The sequence below is a fragment of the Pelodiscus sinensis genome, chromosome 24 (genome assembly GCF_049634645.1).
Source record: "Pelodiscus sinensis isolate JC-2024 chromosome 24, ASM4963464v1, whole genome shotgun sequence".
Taxonomy (NCBI): Eukaryota; Metazoa; Chordata; order Testudines; family Trionychidae; genus Pelodiscus; species Pelodiscus sinensis.
Genome location: NC_134734.1, coordinates 619,173 through 639,220, shown reverse-complemented (window position 1 = coordinate 639,220; position 20,048 = coordinate 619,173). Strand labels below are relative to the sequence as shown.

Here is a 20,048-nt window from a genome sequence, read left to right as displayed (position 1 = left end):
TGTGATTGGGCTACTACAGCAGCTGACAGGTGAGAGCCCCGCAGGATGGGCACGGCTCCCATTGGGAGTGTCGCTCCCCTTGGGCAGTGAGAAAGCGACAATTTTAACCTCTGTGCCAGGAGCAGGTAATTACAAAACGGCAAATGGCCTGGTAGCACTTTATAGACTAAGAAAGCATGTCGATGGGATCATGAGCTTTTGTGGGCACAGCCCACTTCTTCAGATGACGAGGATCGAAATAAATAGGGGAGACGGGAGGTAATTAAGGAATCCATTGGCAAACACCTGGAAGATGATAGTGACAAATTACAGGCAGCCTGGACTTGTAAAGGACAGATCACGTTGGACCAATCCAAGAGCTTTGTGATAGATAACAAGCTTTGTGGCGAAGGGGAAAGTGGTGGACATGGGGTACCTAGACTTTATTGAGGCTTTTCACATGGTCTTGCACAACCTTCTTATCAATAAGCTAGGCAAATGCAACTTAGAAGGGGCTACCATTAGGTGGGCGTGTAACTGGCTGGAGAACCGTTCTCGGCGTCGTTATCAGTGGTTCACATTCATGCTGGAGGGGCAGAACAAATGGGGTTCCACAGGGATTAGTTTGGGGACTGGTTCTGTTTAATATCTTTGATTTAGATGATGGCACGGAGAAGACGCTTATTGAATTTGCATCTGATATCAAACTGGCAGGGCTGGCATGTGCTTCGGAGGGTGGGTCAGAATTCAAAATGATCTGGAGAAATGGGCTGAGGTAAATATGATGAGGTTTAATAAGGACAAATGCAAAGCACTCAATTTAGGAAGGAACAACCACAGAATGGAGGTGACTGTCCAGAAAGCAGTCTTGCAGAAAGATCTTAGAGCTCAGAGATCTTAGGGGTCAGAGTGGACCACACGCTACATATGAGTCAACAGGGCGACACTGCTTTAAAAAAAAAAAAAAAAAAAAAAAAGCAAACCTGATTCTCGGCTGCATGACAGGAGTGTTGTGAGCAAGGCACGAGGCGTCGTTCTTCCACTTTCCTCTGCACAGATCAGGCCTCAGTTGGAGTATTGTGTCCAGTTCTGGGCCCCGTGTTACAGGAAAGATGTGAAGAAATTGGAGAAGGTCCAGAGAAGAGCAACGCACATGATGACCGGCCTCGAGAACATGAGCTCTGAGGTCAAAATGAGAGAATTGGGCTGGTTCAGTTCGGAACAGAGCAGACGGAGGGGGGCAGGAGGGCCGGTTGCACAGACATCGATCAGGGAGGGTCCAGATGGTGCTGGGTCTGGCCGTGAGGGCAGGGGACTGGGCGTGAGGAGCACTCGGGGTCCCTGCCAGCTGTCGGGTTCTGGGGATCTGTAATTCTACACGTCTCTGTCCCCCGACACAAGCCTGTTCCTGCTGCCCCCTCACGTAGATCCTGGAGTGACTGGCCCCTCATCTGGCCGGTTCTCACCCCTCACCTTGGATGAGGTGGGGGACCTCAGGCCTGGGGGCCTGCCCAGCATTGGTGAGTCCATGTACTGGTGCTCCAGCCCCTCTGTGCTCCACCCCACAGTGGGGTGGCAGAGTGGCTACTAGCCTGGCCCCCCTTGACTCTGGGGGGGGCGGGATTTGAGGTGTCCTCCTGCTTCTCAGCCGGGCCACATCAGTGAGAGGATTTGGGGGTTTTTGCTTCTCACTCATGTGCGGCCCCTGGCTGATTTCTCTCTGGATTGGTGGCCCCCGACACAAAACAGTTTCTCCCCCCCCCCCCCCCCCGGATTGACACGTCTCCGTTATCCTGATCTCTGTCCGGAGAGCTGGGGGGCCCCTGTTCCCATGGGGGCTGTTTGTACATGGGCTGTTCAGCACCACTTGCTGCAGGACGTGGCTGCCGGAGCACTCGGGGCCCAGCACCCTTAGCATGGGGGCTCTGCCAGCCCAGCCCTGTGCTCGCCGGGTTTGGGAGCCGCTCCCGCCTCACGCCAGGCCTGGGACCCAGGGCTTCTGCCTCATGTGCTGTTCCTACAGCCGCGAGCCAGCTGCCCCGTCCACCCAGGGATGAGTCCCCCACACCCCATAACTGATGGGCACAAATGTGCGCAGCTCCCAGAGCCTGTGGACACAAACCTTGTGTCACCTGTTGGTCATAACGGCACCACCCGCTGGAGCCGCGTCGCTCCGGGCCCTTGGGGTGTCACTGGTGTGTAGTTGGGGACGTGGAACCTGGGATGGGCCAGGGCCTGAAATGTGCAGGGGAGGCCACCCAGGGCATGTCCCTCAAGGTCACCTGTCACAGCCCCTTTCTCCTTCCAGTCTGAGCCGTGCGTGGTCTCAGGAGGTCACATGACTCCCCCCTCCCCTCCCACACACACCCGGGAGGGGCTGGCGGGTACTTTTCTGTGGAAGAGGGAGGGCGTGGTAACAAATAATTCCACCTGGAAGGAAGGCTGTGTCGCTTTCTTCTAACTTTTCCAGAAGTGGCCTCTCTCCCTGCCCTGCAGCCGTCTCTTACCCCAGCTACGGGAGGCCTGTTAGCTCTTGGGGCATCCTCGCAGCTGCCATGAGGGGCCAGACACAGCTCGGGGATAGGGGCCCACGCTGGTGCCGCTTGAGCTCTGGAGGGGGGATGGCCATGTGCCAAGGGAGATGCCCCCTGTGCTCAGTGTCCCAGGACTCCAGCCCAGATTCAGCTACTAATGTTTGTGCTGAGGGCGCGGCAGAGAGGCTCCGACATTGACCCTTCAGCCCAGCACGGGCTGGTAACAGTGGGTGGGAACTGCTGCTGCTGCTGAGGGGGGATACAGGTATATAGAAAAACATACACCTGGAAAGACAAACAAACCGTTGTTTGGCTAAGGTGTCTAGCCGTGCCCCAGATTAAAAAAGGCTAGGCAGGCAACGGGCACCTGGAACAGATCAAATTGGCGGACTTCTATTTCCAGTGCTAGTTTATTCAGTGAATTTACCACAGACCGATTCCAGCCAGTGGTGAGGTACTGGAATACACACACACACACCCATGCACCGGGCACCCCTCACCACAGGGTTATACAGCATCCCCTTTGCATCCCCACTCTACCACGGAGGAGCCTCAGGAAGGGAGCAGCTCAGATTTTCAGACCTTAATTGGAAGGCATCAGGCGCTACATGGTCCATATAGCGCAGAGGCTCAGGAGAAGAGATTCACCATCAGGATCCCAGTAAGGAGAGGCAGGTACAGTTTCCCCAGAACTGAACTAGCGCCACAGATGGGGTCAGTTGTTGTTTTGCTAATCGTGGTTGGTCTCGGGGTGGATGTTTCAGAGATAGTGGTTGTTTTTTGGGTGGTTGTTGTACTGCGAGCAATGGTGGCAGTAGTTCTAGTGGTTGTCTCTGGAGTGGTGGTGGGGGTGGTGGTCTCCGGAGTGGTAGTGGTGGGGGTGGGGGTGGTAGTCTCTGGAGTGGTGGGGGTGGAGGTGGAGGTGGTAGTCTCTGGAGTTGTGGGGGTGGAGGTGGAGGTGGTAGTCTCTGGAGTGGTGGGGGTGGGGGTGGTAGTCTCTGGAGTGGTGGGGGTGGAGGTGGTAGTCTCTGGAGTGGTGGGGGTGGGGGTGGAGGTGGTAGTCTCCGGAGTGGTGGGGGTGGAGGTGGTAGTCTCTGGAGTGGTGGGGGAGGCGGTGGAGGTGGTAGTCTCTGGAGTGGTGGGGGAGGCGGTGGAGGTGGTAGTCTCTGGAGTGGTGGGGGAGGCGGTGGAGGTGGTAGTCTCCGGAGTGGTGGGGGTGGAAGTCTCTGGAGTGGTGGGGGTGGGGGTGGTAGTCTCTGGAGTGGTGGGGGTGGGGGTGGTAGTCTCTGGAGTGGTGGGGGTGGAGGTGGGGGTGGTAGTCTCTGGAGTGGTGGGGGTGGGGGTGGGGGTGGTAGTCTCTGGAGGGGTGGGGGTGGTAGTCTCTGGAGGGGTGGGGGTGGGGGTGGTAGTCTCTGGAGGGGTGGGGGTGGGGGTGGTAGTCTCCGGAGTGGTGGGGGTGGAGGTGGGGGTGGTAGTCTCCGGAGTGGTGGGGGTGGAGGTGGGGGTGGTAGTCTCCGGAGTGGTGGAGGTGGTAGTCTCTGGAGTGGTGGGGGTGGAGGTGGAGGTGGTAGTCTCTGGAGTGGTGGGGGTGGAGGTGGAGGTGGTAGTCTCTGGAGTGGTGGGGGTGGAGGTGGTAGTCTCCGGAGTGGTGGGGGTGGAGGTGGAGGTGGTAGTCTCCGGAGTGGTGGAGGTGGTAGTCTCTGGAGTGGTGGGGGTGGAGGTGGAGGTGGTAGTCTCTGGAGTGGTGGGGGTGGAGGTGGTAGTCTCCGGAGTGGTGGGGGTGGAGGTGGAGGTGGTAGTCTCCGGAGTGGTGGGGGTGGAGGTGGAGGTGGTAGTCTCCGGAGTGGTGGAGGTGGTAGTCTCTGGAGTGGTGGGGGTGGAGGTGGAGGTGGTAGTCTCTGGAGTGGTGGGGGTGGAGGTGGTAGTCTCTGGAGTGGTGGGGGTGGGGGTGGAGGTGGTAGTCTCCGGAGTGGTGGGGGTGGAGGTGGAGGTGGTAGTCTCCGGAGTGGTGGGGGTGGAGGTGGAGGTGGTAGTCTCTGGAGTGGTGGGGGTGGAGGTGGAGGTGGTAGTCTCCGGAGTGGTGGAGGTGGTAGTCTCTGGAGTGGTGGGGGTGGAGGTGGTAGTCTCCGGAGTGGTGGGGGTGGTAGTCTCTGGAGTTGTGGGGGTGGAGGTGGTAGTCTCCGGAGTGGTGGGCGTGGAGGTGGAGGTGGTAGTCTCTGGAGTTGTGGGGGTGGAGGTGGAGGTGGTAGTCTCTGGAGTTGTGGGGGTGGAGGTGGAGGTGGTAGTCTCTGGAGTGGTGGGGGTGGAGGTGGAGGTGGTAGTCTCTGGAGTGGTGGGGGTGGAGGTGGTAGTCTCTGGAGTTGTGGGGGTGGAGGTGGAGGTGGTAGTCTCCGGAGTGGTGGGCGTGGAGGTGGAGGTGGTAGTCTCTGGAGTTGTGGGGGTGGAGGTGGTAGTCTCCGGAGTGGTGGGCGTGGAGGTGGAGGTGGTAGTCTCTGGAGTGGTGGGCGTGGAGGTGGAGGTGGTAGTCTCTGGAGTTGTGGGGGTGGAGGTGGTAGTCTCTGGAGTGGTGGGGGTGGAGGTGGAGGTGGTAGTCTCTGGAGTGGTGGGGGTGGAGGTGGAGGTGGTAGTCTCTGGAGTGGTGGGGGTGGAGGTGGAGGTGGTAGTCTCTGGAGTGGTGGGGGTGGAGGTGGAGGTGGTAGTCTCCGGAGTGGTGGGCGTGGAGGTGGAGGTGGTAGTCTCTGGAGTGGTGGGGGTGGAGGTGGAGGTGGTAGTCTCTGGAGTGGTGGGGGTGGAGGTGGAGGTGGTAGTCTCTGGAGTGGTGGGGGTGGAGGTGGAGGTGGTAGTCTCCGGAGTGGTGGGCGTGGAGGTGGAGGTGGTAGTCTCTGGAGTGGTGGGGGTGGAGGTGGAGGTGGTAGTCTCTGGAGTGGTGGGGGTGGAGGTGGAGGTGGTAGTCTCTGGAGTGGTGGGGGTGGAGGTGGAGGTGGTAGTCTCCGGAGTGGTGGGCGTGGAGGTGGAGGTGGTAGTCTCCGGAGTGGTGGGCGTGGAGGTGGAGGTGGTAGTCTCCGGAGTGGTGGGGGTGGAGGTGGAGGTGGTAGTCTCTGGAGTTGTGGGGGTGGAGGTGGAGGTGGTAGTCTCTGGAGTGGTGGGGGTGGAGGTGGTAGTCTCTGGAGTGGTGGGCGTGGAGGTGGAGGTGGTAGTCTCCGGAGTTGTGGGGGTGGAGGTGGAGGTGGTAGTCTCCGGAGTTGTGGGGGTGGAGGTGGTAGTCTCTGGAGTGGTGGGGGTGGGGGTGGAGGTGGTAGTCTCTGGAGTGGTGGGGGTGGAGGTGGAGGTGGTAGTCTCCGGAGTGGTGGGGGTGGAGGTGGAGGTGGTAGTCTCTGGAGTTGTGGGGGTGGAGGTGGAGGTGGTAGTCTCCGGAGTGGTGGAGGTGGAGGTGGTAGTCTCTGGAGTGGTGGGGGTGGAGGTGGTAGTCTCTGGAGTGGTGGGGGTGGAGGTGGTAGTCTCCGGAGTGGTGGGGGTGGAGGTGGAGGTGGTAGTCTCTGGAGTTGTGGGGGTGGAGGTGGAGGTGGTAGTCTCCGGAGTGGTGGGGGTGGAGGTGGAGGTGGTAGTCTCTGGAGTGGTGGGGGTGGAGGTGGAGGTGGTAGTCTCCGGAGTGGTGGGGGTGGAGGTGGAGGTGGTAGTCTCCGGAGTGGTGGGGGTGGAGGTGGTAGTCTCTGGAGTGGTGGGGGTGGAGGTGGTAGTCTCTGGAGTGGTGGGGGTGGAGGTGGTAGTCTCTGGAGTGGTGGGGGTGGAGGTGGAGGTGGTAGTCTCTGGAGTTGTGGGGGTGGAGGTGGTAGTCTCCGGAGTGGTGGAGGTGGTAGTCTCCGGAGTGGTGGGGGTGGAGGTGGTAGTCTCTGGAGTGGTGGGGGTGGAGGTGGTAGTCTCTGGAGTGGTGGGGGTGGAGGTGGTAGTCTCCGGAGTTGTGGGGGTGGAGGTGGTAGTCTCTGGAGTGGTGGGGGTGGTAGTCTCTGGAGTTGTGGGGGTGGAGGTGGTAGTCTCCGGAGTGGTGGGCGTGGAGGTGGAGGTGGTGGTCTCTGGAGTGGTGGGGGTGGAGGTGGTAGTCTCCGGAGTGGTGGAGGTGGTAGTCTCTGGAGTGGTGGGGGTGGAGGTGGAGGTGGTAGTCTCTGGAGTTGTGGGGGTGGAGGTGGAGGTGGTAGTCTCCGGAGTGGTGGAGGTGGTAGTCTCTGGAGTGGTGGGGGTGGAGGTGGTAGTCTCCGGAGTGGTGGGGGTGGAGGTGGAGGTGGTAGTCTCCGGAGTGGTGGAGGTGGTAGTCTCTGGAGTGGTGGGGGTGGAGGTGGTAGTCTCTGGAGTGGTGGGGGTGGAGGTGGAGGTGGTAGTCTCCGGAGTGGTGGGGGTGGAGGTGGAGGTGGTAGTCTCCGGAGTGGTGGGGGTGGAGGTGGAGGTGGTAGTCTCCGGAGTGGTGGAGGTGGTAGTCTCTGGAGTGGTGGGGGTGGAGGTGGTAGTCTCTGGAGTGGTGGGGGTGGAGGTGGAGGTGGTAGTCTCTGGAGTTGTGGGGGTGGAGGTGGTAGTCTCCGGAGTGGTGGAGGTGGTAGTCTCTGGAGTGGTGGGGGTGGAGGTGGTAGTCTCCGGAGTGGTGGGGGTGGTAGTCTCTGGAGTTGTGGGGGTGGAGGTTGTAGTCTCCGGAGTGGTGGGCGTGGAGGTGGAGGTGGTAGTCTCTGGAGTTGTGGGGGTGGAGGTGGTAGTCTCCGGAGTGGTGGAGGTGGTAGTCTCTGGAGTGGTGGGGGTGGAGGTGGTAGTCTCCGGAGTGGTGGGGGTGGAGGTGGTAGTCTCCGGAGTGGTGGGGGTGGAGGTGGAGGTGGTAGTCTCTGGAGTTGTGGGGGTGGAGGTGGTAGTCTCCGGAGTGGTGGAGGTGGTAGTCTCTGGAGTGGTGGGGGTGGAGGTGGAGGTGGTAGTCTCTGGAGTGGTGGAGGTGGTAGTCTCTGGAGTGGTGGGGGTGGAGGTGGTAGTCTCTGGAGTGGTGGGGGTGGAGGTGGTAGTCTCCGGAGTGGTGGGGGTGGGGGTGGTAGTTTCTATAGTGGTAATGGTGGTTGTTTCTGGAAGTGCAGTAGTGAGTGTCACTGTCTCTGCGGGATTTGAGGCGGTACTCAAGATGGTTACGGCAAGGCTTGAAATAGTTAGAACGGTTCCAGGTTTAATCTCCGTTGACGATGGTGATGCACAGCCCTTTCCAACGAATACGGGTGCGTCTGTTGGGGAAAATCAGCCATGTCTTCAGGGCAAGGATCTCTGGGTCCTTCTCTGCTCCCCACCCCTCTGTCCCCACCAGTCGCAGTTGCCCGTCTGCCTTCCCTTCCCAGCTGCTTGGGGGTCCGTGCTCTGGCTGCACCAGGCCAGCACTGGGCATGCACCTGGCATCCTCTTGCCTTCCCCGTGCCCCACAGGAGTGTGGCGCTGGGGTTGGGAACGGAGCTGTGGTCGGGGCTGCTCCGGCAGCCTGTGGAACATGCCGGCTCTCCCTGTCCCCGGCAGCCGCCCACTCGGTTCAGTTATTTTATAACCACCCCAGAGCGCCGGGAGCCCTGGGCACACTGAGAGCAGAAGCTGCCTCATGAAGCAACAGCAGCTTAGCCCCACCCTAGACATCAAGGGAGTGGGGACTAGTGGTTAGAGCAGTGGGGGAGGGGGAGCCAGGACTCCAAGCTTCTCTTCCACAGCTCTGCATCCCTGACTTCACAGCACTCCCCCTGGTAAGGACCCCTCTGCCATCACCCCCAGACCAGAGCGGCATCGCTGGGGTGGGGGGTTCTGGGCTGGGAGGTAAACCCGTCTTGGCAGCCCCACCTGCTTAGGGCTTGGCACAGACTCCGGGTCCCACCAGGTCTCTGGGGAACTCCAGGGGTGTGAGGTTACTGGGCAACTCCCGCCCCGAAACCAGGTGGCAGAACTTACTTTCTAACAGAGAGCCGGTCAATTGCAGGCAATAGGTCTCTTGCCCTGTGCAGGGGGTGATTACGTCGTTGCAGGCAGCGGAGCCCAGAGCAAAGCAGGTTGGGCACTGCAGCCCGTTCGGGGTGGTGTCTGGGGTCACTGACAATAGAAACAGAGATGGTTACAGGGTGCGTTAAACCTCGTTCCAACTGGGGGAGGGGCCCCTCCCTGCAGCCGGGCACCATTTCTTTGTCTGGGCCAAACAGTTGGCGATGGCCGCACTGGCTCAGTTCTAGATCCTAGCGAGTGTGAAGATGGAGCCCGGTAGCTTCTGGGAAGTTTAGATTTGAGCCTGTCCCGGTACCTACTCCCCCTTCACATGCAGCCCCTGCCCGTTTGGCGGCAAATTGTCCCTGGCTGTTCTGCCCACACACACACCTGCTGGGCAATCTACCAAGTACAGGTGTTTCACATCTGACATTTCAGTACATGGAGTTTGGGCGATAGAGGGGAGAAATGAGAACAAATACAATTGTGCTACAGCTTGTCTACCTGAACAGTCCGACTGTAGCAAGAGAGATGGGGTGAGCAGAGCACCTGGGGTGTGACTGCCCTATGTCAGTGTGACCCACACACCTGTTGTGGTTCACTGCCTATGCAGTGGCACTTAGACCACAGGGAAAGACAAGAGCAAGCGAACTCTGCAACCTAGGCTGAGCGCCAGCTGGCTTCATCGTCTAACCGCCAGCATGCAGATTCGAGTCGGGGACTGCTGGAGCTTAGTTAGGGGCTAAGCCAACTGGCTTTTGGCTCAGATGGTAGCAGGTCCTACCCTAAACTGACGCAAACCCAGGTTCAAATCCATCCGTTGTCAGTTACACTGGTCCCATGGCCTCACTGTGCATGTGCACCCAGCTGGCATATTGAAGCGGTTCATTAATGTGCTTTGAGCGAATGCCCTTCCAAAGTGCTCCTCCCGCCGACCATGTGCATCGGCCGGGGCACATGCGGAGCTAGATTCACACCCAGCTCACGCTCCGTAATTGCTCACAGGGCCGTGCTCTGAAATAGGGACAGTATAAACAGACCCACAACGTACCTTGAGGTAGGGCTGAGTTGCACGAATCTGTGTTGCATTGTGTGACATTGATCCTCAGGTACCAGCCATTTCCCACCGTGAAAGAGAGGGGACCCTTTATTTCACTGTTATAGGTGCTGAGGCATTGCTTGGAGTAGGACATCAGCACATTCCCGGCTTTGTCACATATGGAGAAACAAACAGAAAACGTGAGGCTGGGAGGGACCCTCGGGTGGGGGCAGGGAGGGGATTTTACCTCCTTGTGCCGCTGCTGGGATCCCGTGTCAGATTCTGGGGCCACAATTCAGCAAGGTAAAGAGCAACCCAGGCCTAAACTTTACCCCCCCCCCCCCGCTGAGTCAGCCCAGCTGAGGCTAAAGGGTTCGTGTGTGGAGAGTAGGGCGCAGTGAGGGTTCAGTCTTGGGTCACGGCCACTCGAATCGCAGTGAGGCCAGAGCCTGAGTCTGGGTGGGGATTTGAATAAACCCACTGGGGACTGTGCTGGGAAAGTGTCCTGAGTGGGGTCAGAGGCCGGCAGGCGGGTGGGCATAGTGGGGAATAAGTAGGGAGGTCGGCAGAGAGGTGGCTGGATAACGACCGATCCCGGTAAAGCTGGTGGGGGCTCCGCGTCATTCCCACAGGGGGAGTGGAAGGGCCGTTCAGTCCCGTTAGGTCAGTGGCAGGATGAACCGAACTGGGTCTGTAACTAGGGTGTCCCATGTGAAAGGACAAACTGTGAGAACTGAAGAACTGATGAATCCGCCGGCCTGAGGAACTCGGGGATTGAACAGGGAGAAGGTTTGTTTGGCATCTCCACGTCAAAGACCCACCCCTGCAATGCACTTTCCAAGGGCAAAAACCTGTGTGAGGAAGGGCCACAGGCCTGAGCAGGTGACGCAGGGCGTCAAACGGGCTTTGGGAGCAGCCGGCAGGGCCCAAGGGATCCCCCTCATTTCCTTTCCCACCCCCCTCGGAAAGTGCGTTTCTCCCCGGTGCAGCTTTGCTTGCTGCCGCGCAGCCGGCCCGGGTGGCGTTGAAAGGCCAATGGATTAAATCCAACCAATAGCGCCCTGGCCCCCACTGCAGGGTAAGATGTGCCTGGGTTGAAGTCAATGTCACCTACCCAGTGAAATGTCTTGTGTCGTGGAGATGCAACCGCCTGTCGCCTGGTCATCTTGGCAAGTCCCTACAGTCTCATTGCAGGCCTCCGTTTGGCCGATGCACTCGTAGCATGTCAGGTTCCCTGCTGGAGAAAGAAGAACCCATCTGTCACAACCCTGGAAATCCCAGACTGCCTATCATCTCAGGCAGTAGCCTCCTTACAGCAGGGTTATCCAGCTCTGTCGAGACTCAGACCCTATGCGACCAGCACGTCTCGCTCCCGGACACACCGCCGGCTTCCTGAGGGAACTGCAGTGCATCAGCGATCTCCCTGCACACACCAGCCTAGCTGCCGTGGCTGTAGAAGCCCCTTCCACCAACATTCCCCATGAGCATGTACGACAGACTGTCGGGACCACACTCCCCAATGAGGCCCCTGCCCATCTGGCGGCTGAGATCTGTGACTACCCTCACCCACAGCGATTTCCGGTTTGGAGACAATCGAACCCTTCCAGTCAGTGGTACAGCCCTGGGCACCCACACGGCTCCACAATCTCCTGACAATATGGCTGACCTCGAACAACATTTACTCAGATCTCGTCCCTTATGCCCTCCTCCGCTTGCGTTAGTTTGACGATGTCTTGATCATCTGCACCTGTGTGATGGAGACCCTTGAAGAATTCCAGCAGGAATTCAACAACTTCCACCCCAACATCAGCGTCAGCCTGGGCCAGTGCACACGAGAGACCCACTTCCTTGATATTGCAGTACCATTTAAATAATGGTCACATTAACACCATCCTATACCGGAAACCTACTGACCCCTGTTGTAACCCACATGGCTCTAGCTTCCACCACCATGTGACCAGTTGTCTACAGCCAGGCCCTAAGATACAACTGGCTCGGATCCAACCCACAGGATTTCTATCAGGCATCCTTAAAACTTAAATAGCTGCCTGGGGCAATGAGGGAACCGACTGACAGATTCAAACCGGTACCTAACTGTCCCTTCTTTAAAGACCGGCCCAACAAGGAAAATAACAGAATACAATTAGTCATTCCGCACAGCCCCCCGCTCACACCCCTGTATCAGCCTACAAACTACCATCCTTCTGAGCAAGTGTGGCCATTCTTAACATGGAAAAGTGCCAACTGTACAGTTAACCTCTGATTAATGCTTCCCATCAATGGCTCTTAGCCAGGCTGGTGTCCCTGGCCTCTGTGGGTCAGAAGCTGGGAATGGGTGACAGAGGGAATTAGCCGATGGTTCCCTGTTCCCTTCACTCCCTCTGGGGACAGGACATGGGGCTGAATAAGCCTTTGGTTTGACCAGGTCTGGCCATTCTGATGTTCTGGAAAATGATCCCTCATTGCCTCCAGACACCCTCAACCTGCAGCAAGTCCTTTCCACAGCCACACCTCACACACATCCACCTAGGGACCCACCCCTGCAACAACCCCCATTGTCAACTCTGCCCACCCATCTCCACCAGCTGCACCACCACAGGCCCTGGTGCATCAGCCACCACAGCAGGGGCTCCTAGACCTGCCCAGCCGCCAGTGTGATCTACACCAGCAAGTACCAGCCACGGACAGTGGCCACACTGGACAGACACTGCGACAAGGGATGAAGGGACACAAATCAGACTTAGGAATGGAAACACCCGGACCTGTGGGGACACTGGAACCTGCTGGACCCCTCAGTCCTGGATTTACAAGTAGCTGTTCTTCTACAAAGGAATCTCACCAGCCAATCACAGAGAGACTCTGAGAACTGGAATTCATTTGCATGTTTGACACTGTCTCCCTGGGTGTGAATATTCGCTATTAATGGGTTAACCCAGTACAAAGGTGTCATGAACAGGGGGAGTGCTGACGAGCACCCGGTGACTAAGGGGTTAACTCAGGTACCTAGCAAAGGTGTCAGACGGGGGGCCGGGAGAGCCAAGCGAGATAGAGGGATGAAATGTGAATTGGATCTAGGTTCCCTGCCGGCTTCCTTTGGGTGGGAGCGTAACACCAGGAGTTGAGAGAGACAGAATGACTTAACACAGGCAGGACTCCCACCCCCACCCCCACCCCCAATGGAATTCAGGACAGGGGAGTGGACAGAGGGGGGATTTGAGAGCAGCCTGCAGCTCTCGGATGGTGGGTTCCAAAGAGGCTGGAGAGAGGCTGTTCTCAGTGGTGACGGATGCCAGAACAAGGAGCAATGGTCAATCATTCCCAGCATTCTTTTCATTTTTTTGATTGCCGCTGACACTGAGTACGTGTAGACTATAAGCCTCTTTTGAAAGAATTCGAAAAAGCTTCCTTCGAAAGAGATTGTCTAGACCAGTGGTTCTCAACCAAGGGCCATATGGCTCCCCAGGGGCCACATCCTACTTTTAGTGGGCCACATGGAAAAAATGGAACATTTGGTAAATGATGTGCCTTTTTTTCCAACTAACAGCGGCTATGATGGGGGCCACAGGGGTAAACGAGGCTCAGAAGGGGACTATGAGCAAAAAAAGGTGGAGAAACACTGGTACAGACAACCACCGCTTTTTCAAAAAAGCGATTCTCTTTTTTGAAAGAGAGAACTCAGCCAGTTTGGATGCTCCCTTTCCAAAGAGCCCTGCTTGCATTCAAGAATGCCTGTTTTTGAAAGAGCTCTTTAAAAAAAAAAAAGGCGTTCTTCATCGTAAAATGAGATTTACCGGTGTCAAAAAAAACCTGTCGTGTTCTTTCTAAATTAAATAAAAAAAACACAGCAGCAGTCTAGACAAAGGTGAAGTTTTCTCAGAAAAACCCTGTAGTCTAGATATAGCCTGAGTGAATTGTCCACATGACTCCAAGATCTCTCTCTCGAGTGGAAACAGCTAATTTACTCCCCAGCATTTGACACGTACAGATTGGATCCTATTTCCCAACATGCATTCCTTGCCATTCATCAGCATTAACGTTCAGCTTCCGTTTTGTTGCCATCATCTAGTTTGGTGAGATCCTTGGGAAGCCGTTCACACTCTGCTTTGGGCTTCGCTATCCTGAGTTATTTTGTATCATCTGCACATTTTGCCCCCGACTGTTTACCCCTTTCTCTGGATAATGAACACGTGGAATGGGATCGGTCCCAGGACAGAACCTGGGGGACCCCACTAGTTACCTCTCTCCACTCGGAAAACTGGCCATTGATTCCAGCCTTTGATTCCTCTGTATTAGCCAGGTATCAGCCCATGAGGGCTTCCCCTCTAATCCCACTGCAGCTTCCTTTGCTTCAGAGCCTTTGCTAAGGATCCTTGTCTCACGTTTCTGGAAATGCAAGTACCTTGTAGCCACTGGATCCCCCCAGCCACATGCTCGTGAACCCCTCAAAGTGCTCTCGCGGATGAGCCAGGCAGAATTCCCCTTCACAGAAAACCTGTTGGCGTTTCTCCTCGAGAAATTCTGTTCATCTCTGTGTCCGATAATCCTGTTCTTTCCTAGAGTTTCAACCAGTTTGCCTGGTACTGAAATCAGCGAACCGGCCTGCAATTGCCAGGTTCACCTCTAGAGCCCCCTTTAAAGGCTGGTGTCCCATTAGCTGCCCTCCAGTGCTTAGGTACAGAAGCTGATTTCAAGGCCACGCTACACACCACAGTTAGCAATTCCCTAGTTTCATGTTTGATCCTTTCAGAACTCGTGGGTGAGACCAGCTGGCCTTGGGGACTTGTTTATGCCAAAGCCTCCTGTAATGACACCTCAGTCTGGGACAGTTCCTCAGGTTTGTCATGTACAAAGAATGGCTCAGGTCTGGCTGTGCAGAGGGCTGTGGCTGGATTATCATAGCCTGAAAATCGCAGAGTCTCTAACAGAGAAGCTGCCAAGGGGCTGTATTCACACAGCCGGTGCGGGGTGCTATATACAAGCACTGAGGGGCGGGGACCCTGCGCTCGTAAGTCCCCAAGCGGTCTGTGCGTGTCCATGTCTTGCGGTTACTGCCTCATGGATCAATGGTCATTGGGAGAATAGGGGGTAATGAACATACTTTGGTCCTGCTTTTTCCCTGGCAATTTTCCCCCTTTTCTCGCCCCCTCCCCCAGACTGGGAACGGCTGGGTGCACCCGCAGGGCTGTGTCTTTACCTTAACCCCCCTTCATGTCCCAGAGGCTCAGGGCCCTGTACTTGGGGTGTGACCCTGGGGTCAGTCCATCAGAGCCTGCCCGTCGGGGAGCAATGCCCACAAGGCTCTGGGCCAAGGCAGCTGGCCCCAAGCCTGCTTGTCGGACCCCTCTGCTGGCCGACCGGCAGCCCGGACAGCCTGGCCGCCCTCCCCTCCTCGGCACCCCCCTATTTCTGTGCCCCAGGAGAGCTGCTGAGTGCTGAGATCCCTGCTCCAGCAGTTCTGGGGATGCTCTAGACACCTCCAGGCTGAACCCTGAAGATTTGGGGGGACTCAGACCAGGAAGGGTGAAGTCAGGGACACACAGAGCCACAGGGATGGTCTAGACAGCACTTGGTCCTGCCGTGAGGTAAGGGACCAGACTTGAAGATCTGGGGGCCCCTTGCGGTTCTAGTGCTCTATGGGTCTATGATTGGGCCAGTATGATGCCAGACACATGTTCCTCCGCTCCGCCCCACCCCCTCCCTGTGTGTAGCTCAGCTCACTGATTGGTGGAGCCACTGGCACCTTCCAGCCATCACACCCTCCCCCCCAGCTCTGCTCTGCCGAGCCCAGCGCCCCCTGGAGGTTAACGTGTTGCACCCCGAGCGGCTGGTCTCCCAAACCGACAGAAGACTGATGGGCTGTGTCTAGACTGGCATGATTTTCCGCAAATGCTTTTAATGGAAAAGTGCTTCCCCATCCACCTAGGGAAATACTTTGGGACTTTTCACATTAGAAAAGAGAAGACTAAGGGAGATGTGACAGAATTTTATAAATTCATGCCTGGTGTAGAGAAAGTGAATAAGGAAAACTCATTTACTTGTTTTCATAATACAAGAACTAGGGGTCACCACATTAAATGAAGAGGCAGCAGATGATTTTAGACTCGTCACGGATGCTTTTGCTCAAAAGCACTTTTTGCACAAAAGCACCCTTGCCAATCTCGACGCTCTTTTGTGGAAATACTTTTAACGGAAAAACTTTTCCGTTAAAAGTATTTCCACAAAATCGTGCCAGTCTAGACGCAGCCATAGACTCTAAGGTCAGAAGGGACCATTATGATCATCTAGTCTGACCCCCTGCACAGTGCAGGCCACAGAATCTCGCCCACCCCTCCTAGAATAATCCTCTCACCTACATCTCTGATATTGAAGTCCTCAAATGGTTTAAGGACCCCAACATGCAGAGAATCCTCCAGCAAGTGATCCGTGCCCCATGCTACAGAGGAAAGCGAAAAACCCCCAGGGCCTCCACTCCTCTCTGCAGCCCCCTTCGTGCTGCCGAAAGCAGGGCCCAGCGGCATTGTGGAAACGAACCCAGGGCATTATGCAGTGAGGGTGTCCCTCCGGCCAGCTCGCCAGTTGATTTCACTGCAGAGCTCGAAGGGGGGGGAGGGGAGGTGAAAAATCCACACCTAGCCCAGCCCAGCCCACCCCAGGAGTGTGTGCGGCTGGATCAGTGGAGGAACGTTCCCCTGTGCAGGTGAGCCCCTCGAGGGAGGGAAACCCCCTTCCACTGGGGCAGGTGGCGTCTGCACTACGGGCTCTGCCGGCCTCACTCCAGGGCCGTGGCCAAGCCGCTACCGTAACCATCATGTCGAGAGGCCCTTGTGCCCCCAGAGCTAGTCCCAGCGCCCTGCATGTGCGGGAGGGGCCCTGGTTGAGGAGCAGAGGGGCGTGAGGGGTCCAAGTCCAGGAGGGGTTAAGTGGCTGCAGCTGCGCACAACTCACCTTGGACACTGGCTGTCGCTAGGAGAGCAGGGAGGAGGCAGAGGAACAAGGAAACCCCCATGGTGCTGGGAGGAGCCTGGGAGCTGAATGGAGCCTTCTCACGGCTGGTTCAGTGAGCTCTGCTGGAGGGGAGCAGGAGAGAGTCAAAATTAGGCTGAAAAGGGAATTCCAGCTGAGATTGGGGGGTACATGGAAGAGCAGCACTAAGCAACAGACCTGAGAAAATACTGATTTCTGGTTCTCCGACAGTTCTAAAAACTTTGACAAGGAATCTGTATTGACCAAATTTCCCATCTAACTGAAAGCCAAATGTCCTAGGGGTTTGGTTCATTGTCTGGTATTTATAATGAATGCTTTGAAATGCTACAGTCAACACTGAAAAGAACAGCCACATTGAGACAACAACAATCAAAATGTTGACTGGTAGGAATGTCACTTTTTTCAAAAAAAAATTTTTGATTTTTTTTCTCCACAAATATTCAGATTCCCCAGTCCTGCATTTTTTGTTGGAGAAAAGTTCTGGTTGAAGAATTTCTCCCTGCTGGATTATGCCTCAGATATTCCCACAAGTAACAGAATGGGAGTCATGGGGGTAGAGACCCGCATGGAACTATATTTTAATCCTACGCACTCCTGCATTATTTTTGTATTTTATCCTCACTCCTACCTGAAAGACCTTATCTCTCTTATCCCACAAGAGAGACACATTCCCTCATGCTACTTTAAAAACTAGTTTGGTTAATACTAGGCACGTGCACACAGAAACACACACAGAAATCAAAAATACGTTTTACCACTAAAATATGGAAGAAATCTTGCATGTAAAAAGTCATTTCTCTGCTGTTCTAATGGACTTGAAATCTCTTCCTACGTCCTCTTCACATTCAAATATTTAAACCTTTCTTTGGGAAAACACTTGCTCTCTCTCACTGCCATTTCTGACAAGCTGCTGTCATGTGCTTTGCCCCGGGGCCCCACAGTCTCTTCTTCTTGCCCACCCAGCTACCCCCACAGCAAAGCACCTTTTCCCGCTCCCACGACTGTTGCAGCGAGGCCAGTGGTACCCCTCTCCCATTAGAAGGGATATTCGCTCCAGATCTGCGATATCCCTTCTAAGACTGGGTGAACGTCACTGGCAAGGGCCAGAGCATTCTGCCGGTCTGGAGAGGGCACCGCAGTATTTTCTATGTAGTTCTCCATCCCCTCTGGCAGCCGAACATCCTTCTTGGCTTTTCTCTTCTGCAGCCGAGGTGAGCACGGCTCCTCCTCCTCCTCTGGGGACACTCGGGTCCCTTCTCTGGCTCCTCTCAGTTGAGTTAGAACCTGCCAAGTCTTGGGGCGCTTCAAACTCACCATCCCCCAACGCGTGACCTAAACTGAATTTCATCTGCCATCCCATTACCCTCGAGCCCACCTCGACCAGGTCTCTCTGGAGTTCTTGACTTACCTCGGTGTCTGTCACCTCTTCGAATCTCATTCCCTCCCCTGAGAGCCACCTCTTATCAACTGATAAATACCCATGTAGGGACCCTGCCCTTCCCTGGGTGTCACCCAGCTCAGCCCACATTTCAGATCCCTTGAGGGCACCCAGCCAAATACTTGCCATAAACCAAAATGGCTTATTCAAAAGCGATGGGGTAATTCTCACCACCCTGTGTGTGAGCCTAGACAGGGAGCTGATAGGGAGACAGGCACCACCGGATCCCAGTGACTCATTTGGGAAGGGAGGCATGCCGGATGCATCCCACTGCAAAACAGGGATCTTGGTGCATGGCTCAGGGTTGGGGAATCCGGTCAGACCAAGATTCAGGGCAGGTCGGGATGAAAACACAAGTGAGAGATGCAAGGGGGGAGGAGTGGGGATGTGACAGGTTGGGTCACAGAGACCCCTTTGGCACTGTCACCTGATGGGCTGAAAACACCATGGAGCCATAGAGGGACCATAGAGGGACTCCTTGCAGCTCCCAGGTGCACAGCCCAGTGGGACCAGAACCCCAGATCAATCCGCCTTATGCTGTAGAAAGTTCATACAGAGCAAGCTCATAGCATGCTCCCCCCTTTCTCACTGTCAGACGTGCTCAGCTCTTGTCCCCCCTTTTCCCCCAGGAAGAATTCTGTACATGGGGTCTGTTAACAAACACAAGTAATTTCATTAAATATTATAGTTTGATTTCAAGGGGCAGACAGAACAAAGTCAGTCACTAAGCAAAATAAAACCGGCCAGTTGCACCTGATACTCTCAGAAACCTGCTTCCTGCAGCTTCATACCCGGACAGTCGTTCTCATCACCTGGGAAGCCTCCCACCTCAGACCTGATCCTCCCCCTGTTCAGTCTTATGTTTCCTGCAGGCAGCTTGGGTGCTAATCTGGGGTCTCTGGGCCTATGGCAGCCACCCCCTTGGTCCAGTTTCCCGCCTCGAGAGAGATTTTGCCTCAGGCGGGATCCCTTTGTTCTCAGCGCAACCTTTGTGCCATTTCCAGGGGAATGTCCAAGCCCCACAAGGGGCTCCAGTAGCAGGTCGTCTGGTCCCATGTCCCGGCAGGACCCAGCCCAGTTCAGGCTCACAGGGGAAGTGAGACTATTCACAGAGCAGTGTCCCCAGATACCGGCCGCTGTCTCCCTTCCACACCGCTAATGGCCCCGCTTTGTGGGGCTAGGTCAGTAGATGTGGTGTGTGTTTCACATTGCTCACTCCCACTGGGATGGCTACAGGCATCCAGACAAAACAGGCACATTCAGCCGCCTGTAACTTTTCAATGGCATGTTACATGGCGTAACTTGGGGAAAGTATACTGGAATTATTCATATTCATAAGCTGATTTTCATAAAGCCTGGCAGTGCCCCACCTCCTCTTCCCCCCCCCCCCCCCAGTGATTACTGCTGGAGTTCGGGACGGTGTTCAATGCAGAGACTGCCTGCCTACAATGTTTGTTAGGCTCCGGTTACACCCCCATCCAGGCTCATTATCCCTGTGACGCCATTCGCAGGGATGTTTACAGAGTTCTAGGTCTCTGTTCCCTGGATACCTGAAAACATTTTGGGCTGCAGCCTCACTCCCTGGGCTCTTACGCTGTAACCCCCCTGAAAACCCAAACAACAGGAGAGCTGCCTGGGATTATAGATCCAGCACCCGCCCCTGGGCAACACCTCCCGCAATTTCCTTATAATGGGGAGCCAATCCTGCACTGCCCCCTTCAGGCCACCTGCCCCCGTCCAGTTTTCAGTGAAGACGGAGCCTGCATTGGGGAGCAGGTCTCCCTCCCCCTACAAAGTGGGCCGGCCTCCAGTCACCAAGCCCCTGGGGCCTCATTCCCCGCAGCGGGTTCTTGGGCCCCGACTTCCCCCTGAAGGCCCCCGTCTGTGAGACACGTCTCTGTGCAGGCTGGGGCAGGATCTACCCCCTGCTCAACTGCCCCTGCCTGGCAGGCCCCAGCCTGGACAAACACCCTATTATTAGGCAAAACACTGTTTCCCCCAGAAATGTCCATAGACGGGCTGGCTTCCTTCACGTCACACCTTGTGGCAAATTGTCTCTCAGTCCTGGAGAGGAATTAAAGAGACTCTCGGATTTCCTCAC

General features: G+C 56.1%; 1 protein-coding gene across 1 annotated transcript; it reads right to left on the bottom strand.

The window, feature by feature from the left end:
• Window positions 1-2,660: 2,660 nt before the first annotated feature.
• On the bottom strand, window positions 2,661-17,967 carry LOC112544113 (uncharacterized). The gene is made up of 9 exons (XM_075908208.1): window positions 17,918-17,967; window positions 16,471-16,592; window positions 10,640-10,759; window positions 9,538-9,693; window positions 8,460-8,597; window positions 7,401-7,756; window positions 4,923-5,573; window positions 3,663-4,241; window positions 2,661-2,798 (listed from the first exon to the last, which is right to left on the bottom strand). The coding sequence occupies exons 2-9, from the start codon at window positions 16,529-16,531 to the stop codon at window positions 2,661-2,663; spliced, it is 2,199 nt and encodes a 732-aa protein (XP_075764323.1). The 5' UTR covers window positions 16,532-16,592; window positions 17,918-17,967.
• Between the last annotated feature and the right edge of the window lie 2,081 nt (window positions 17,968-20,048).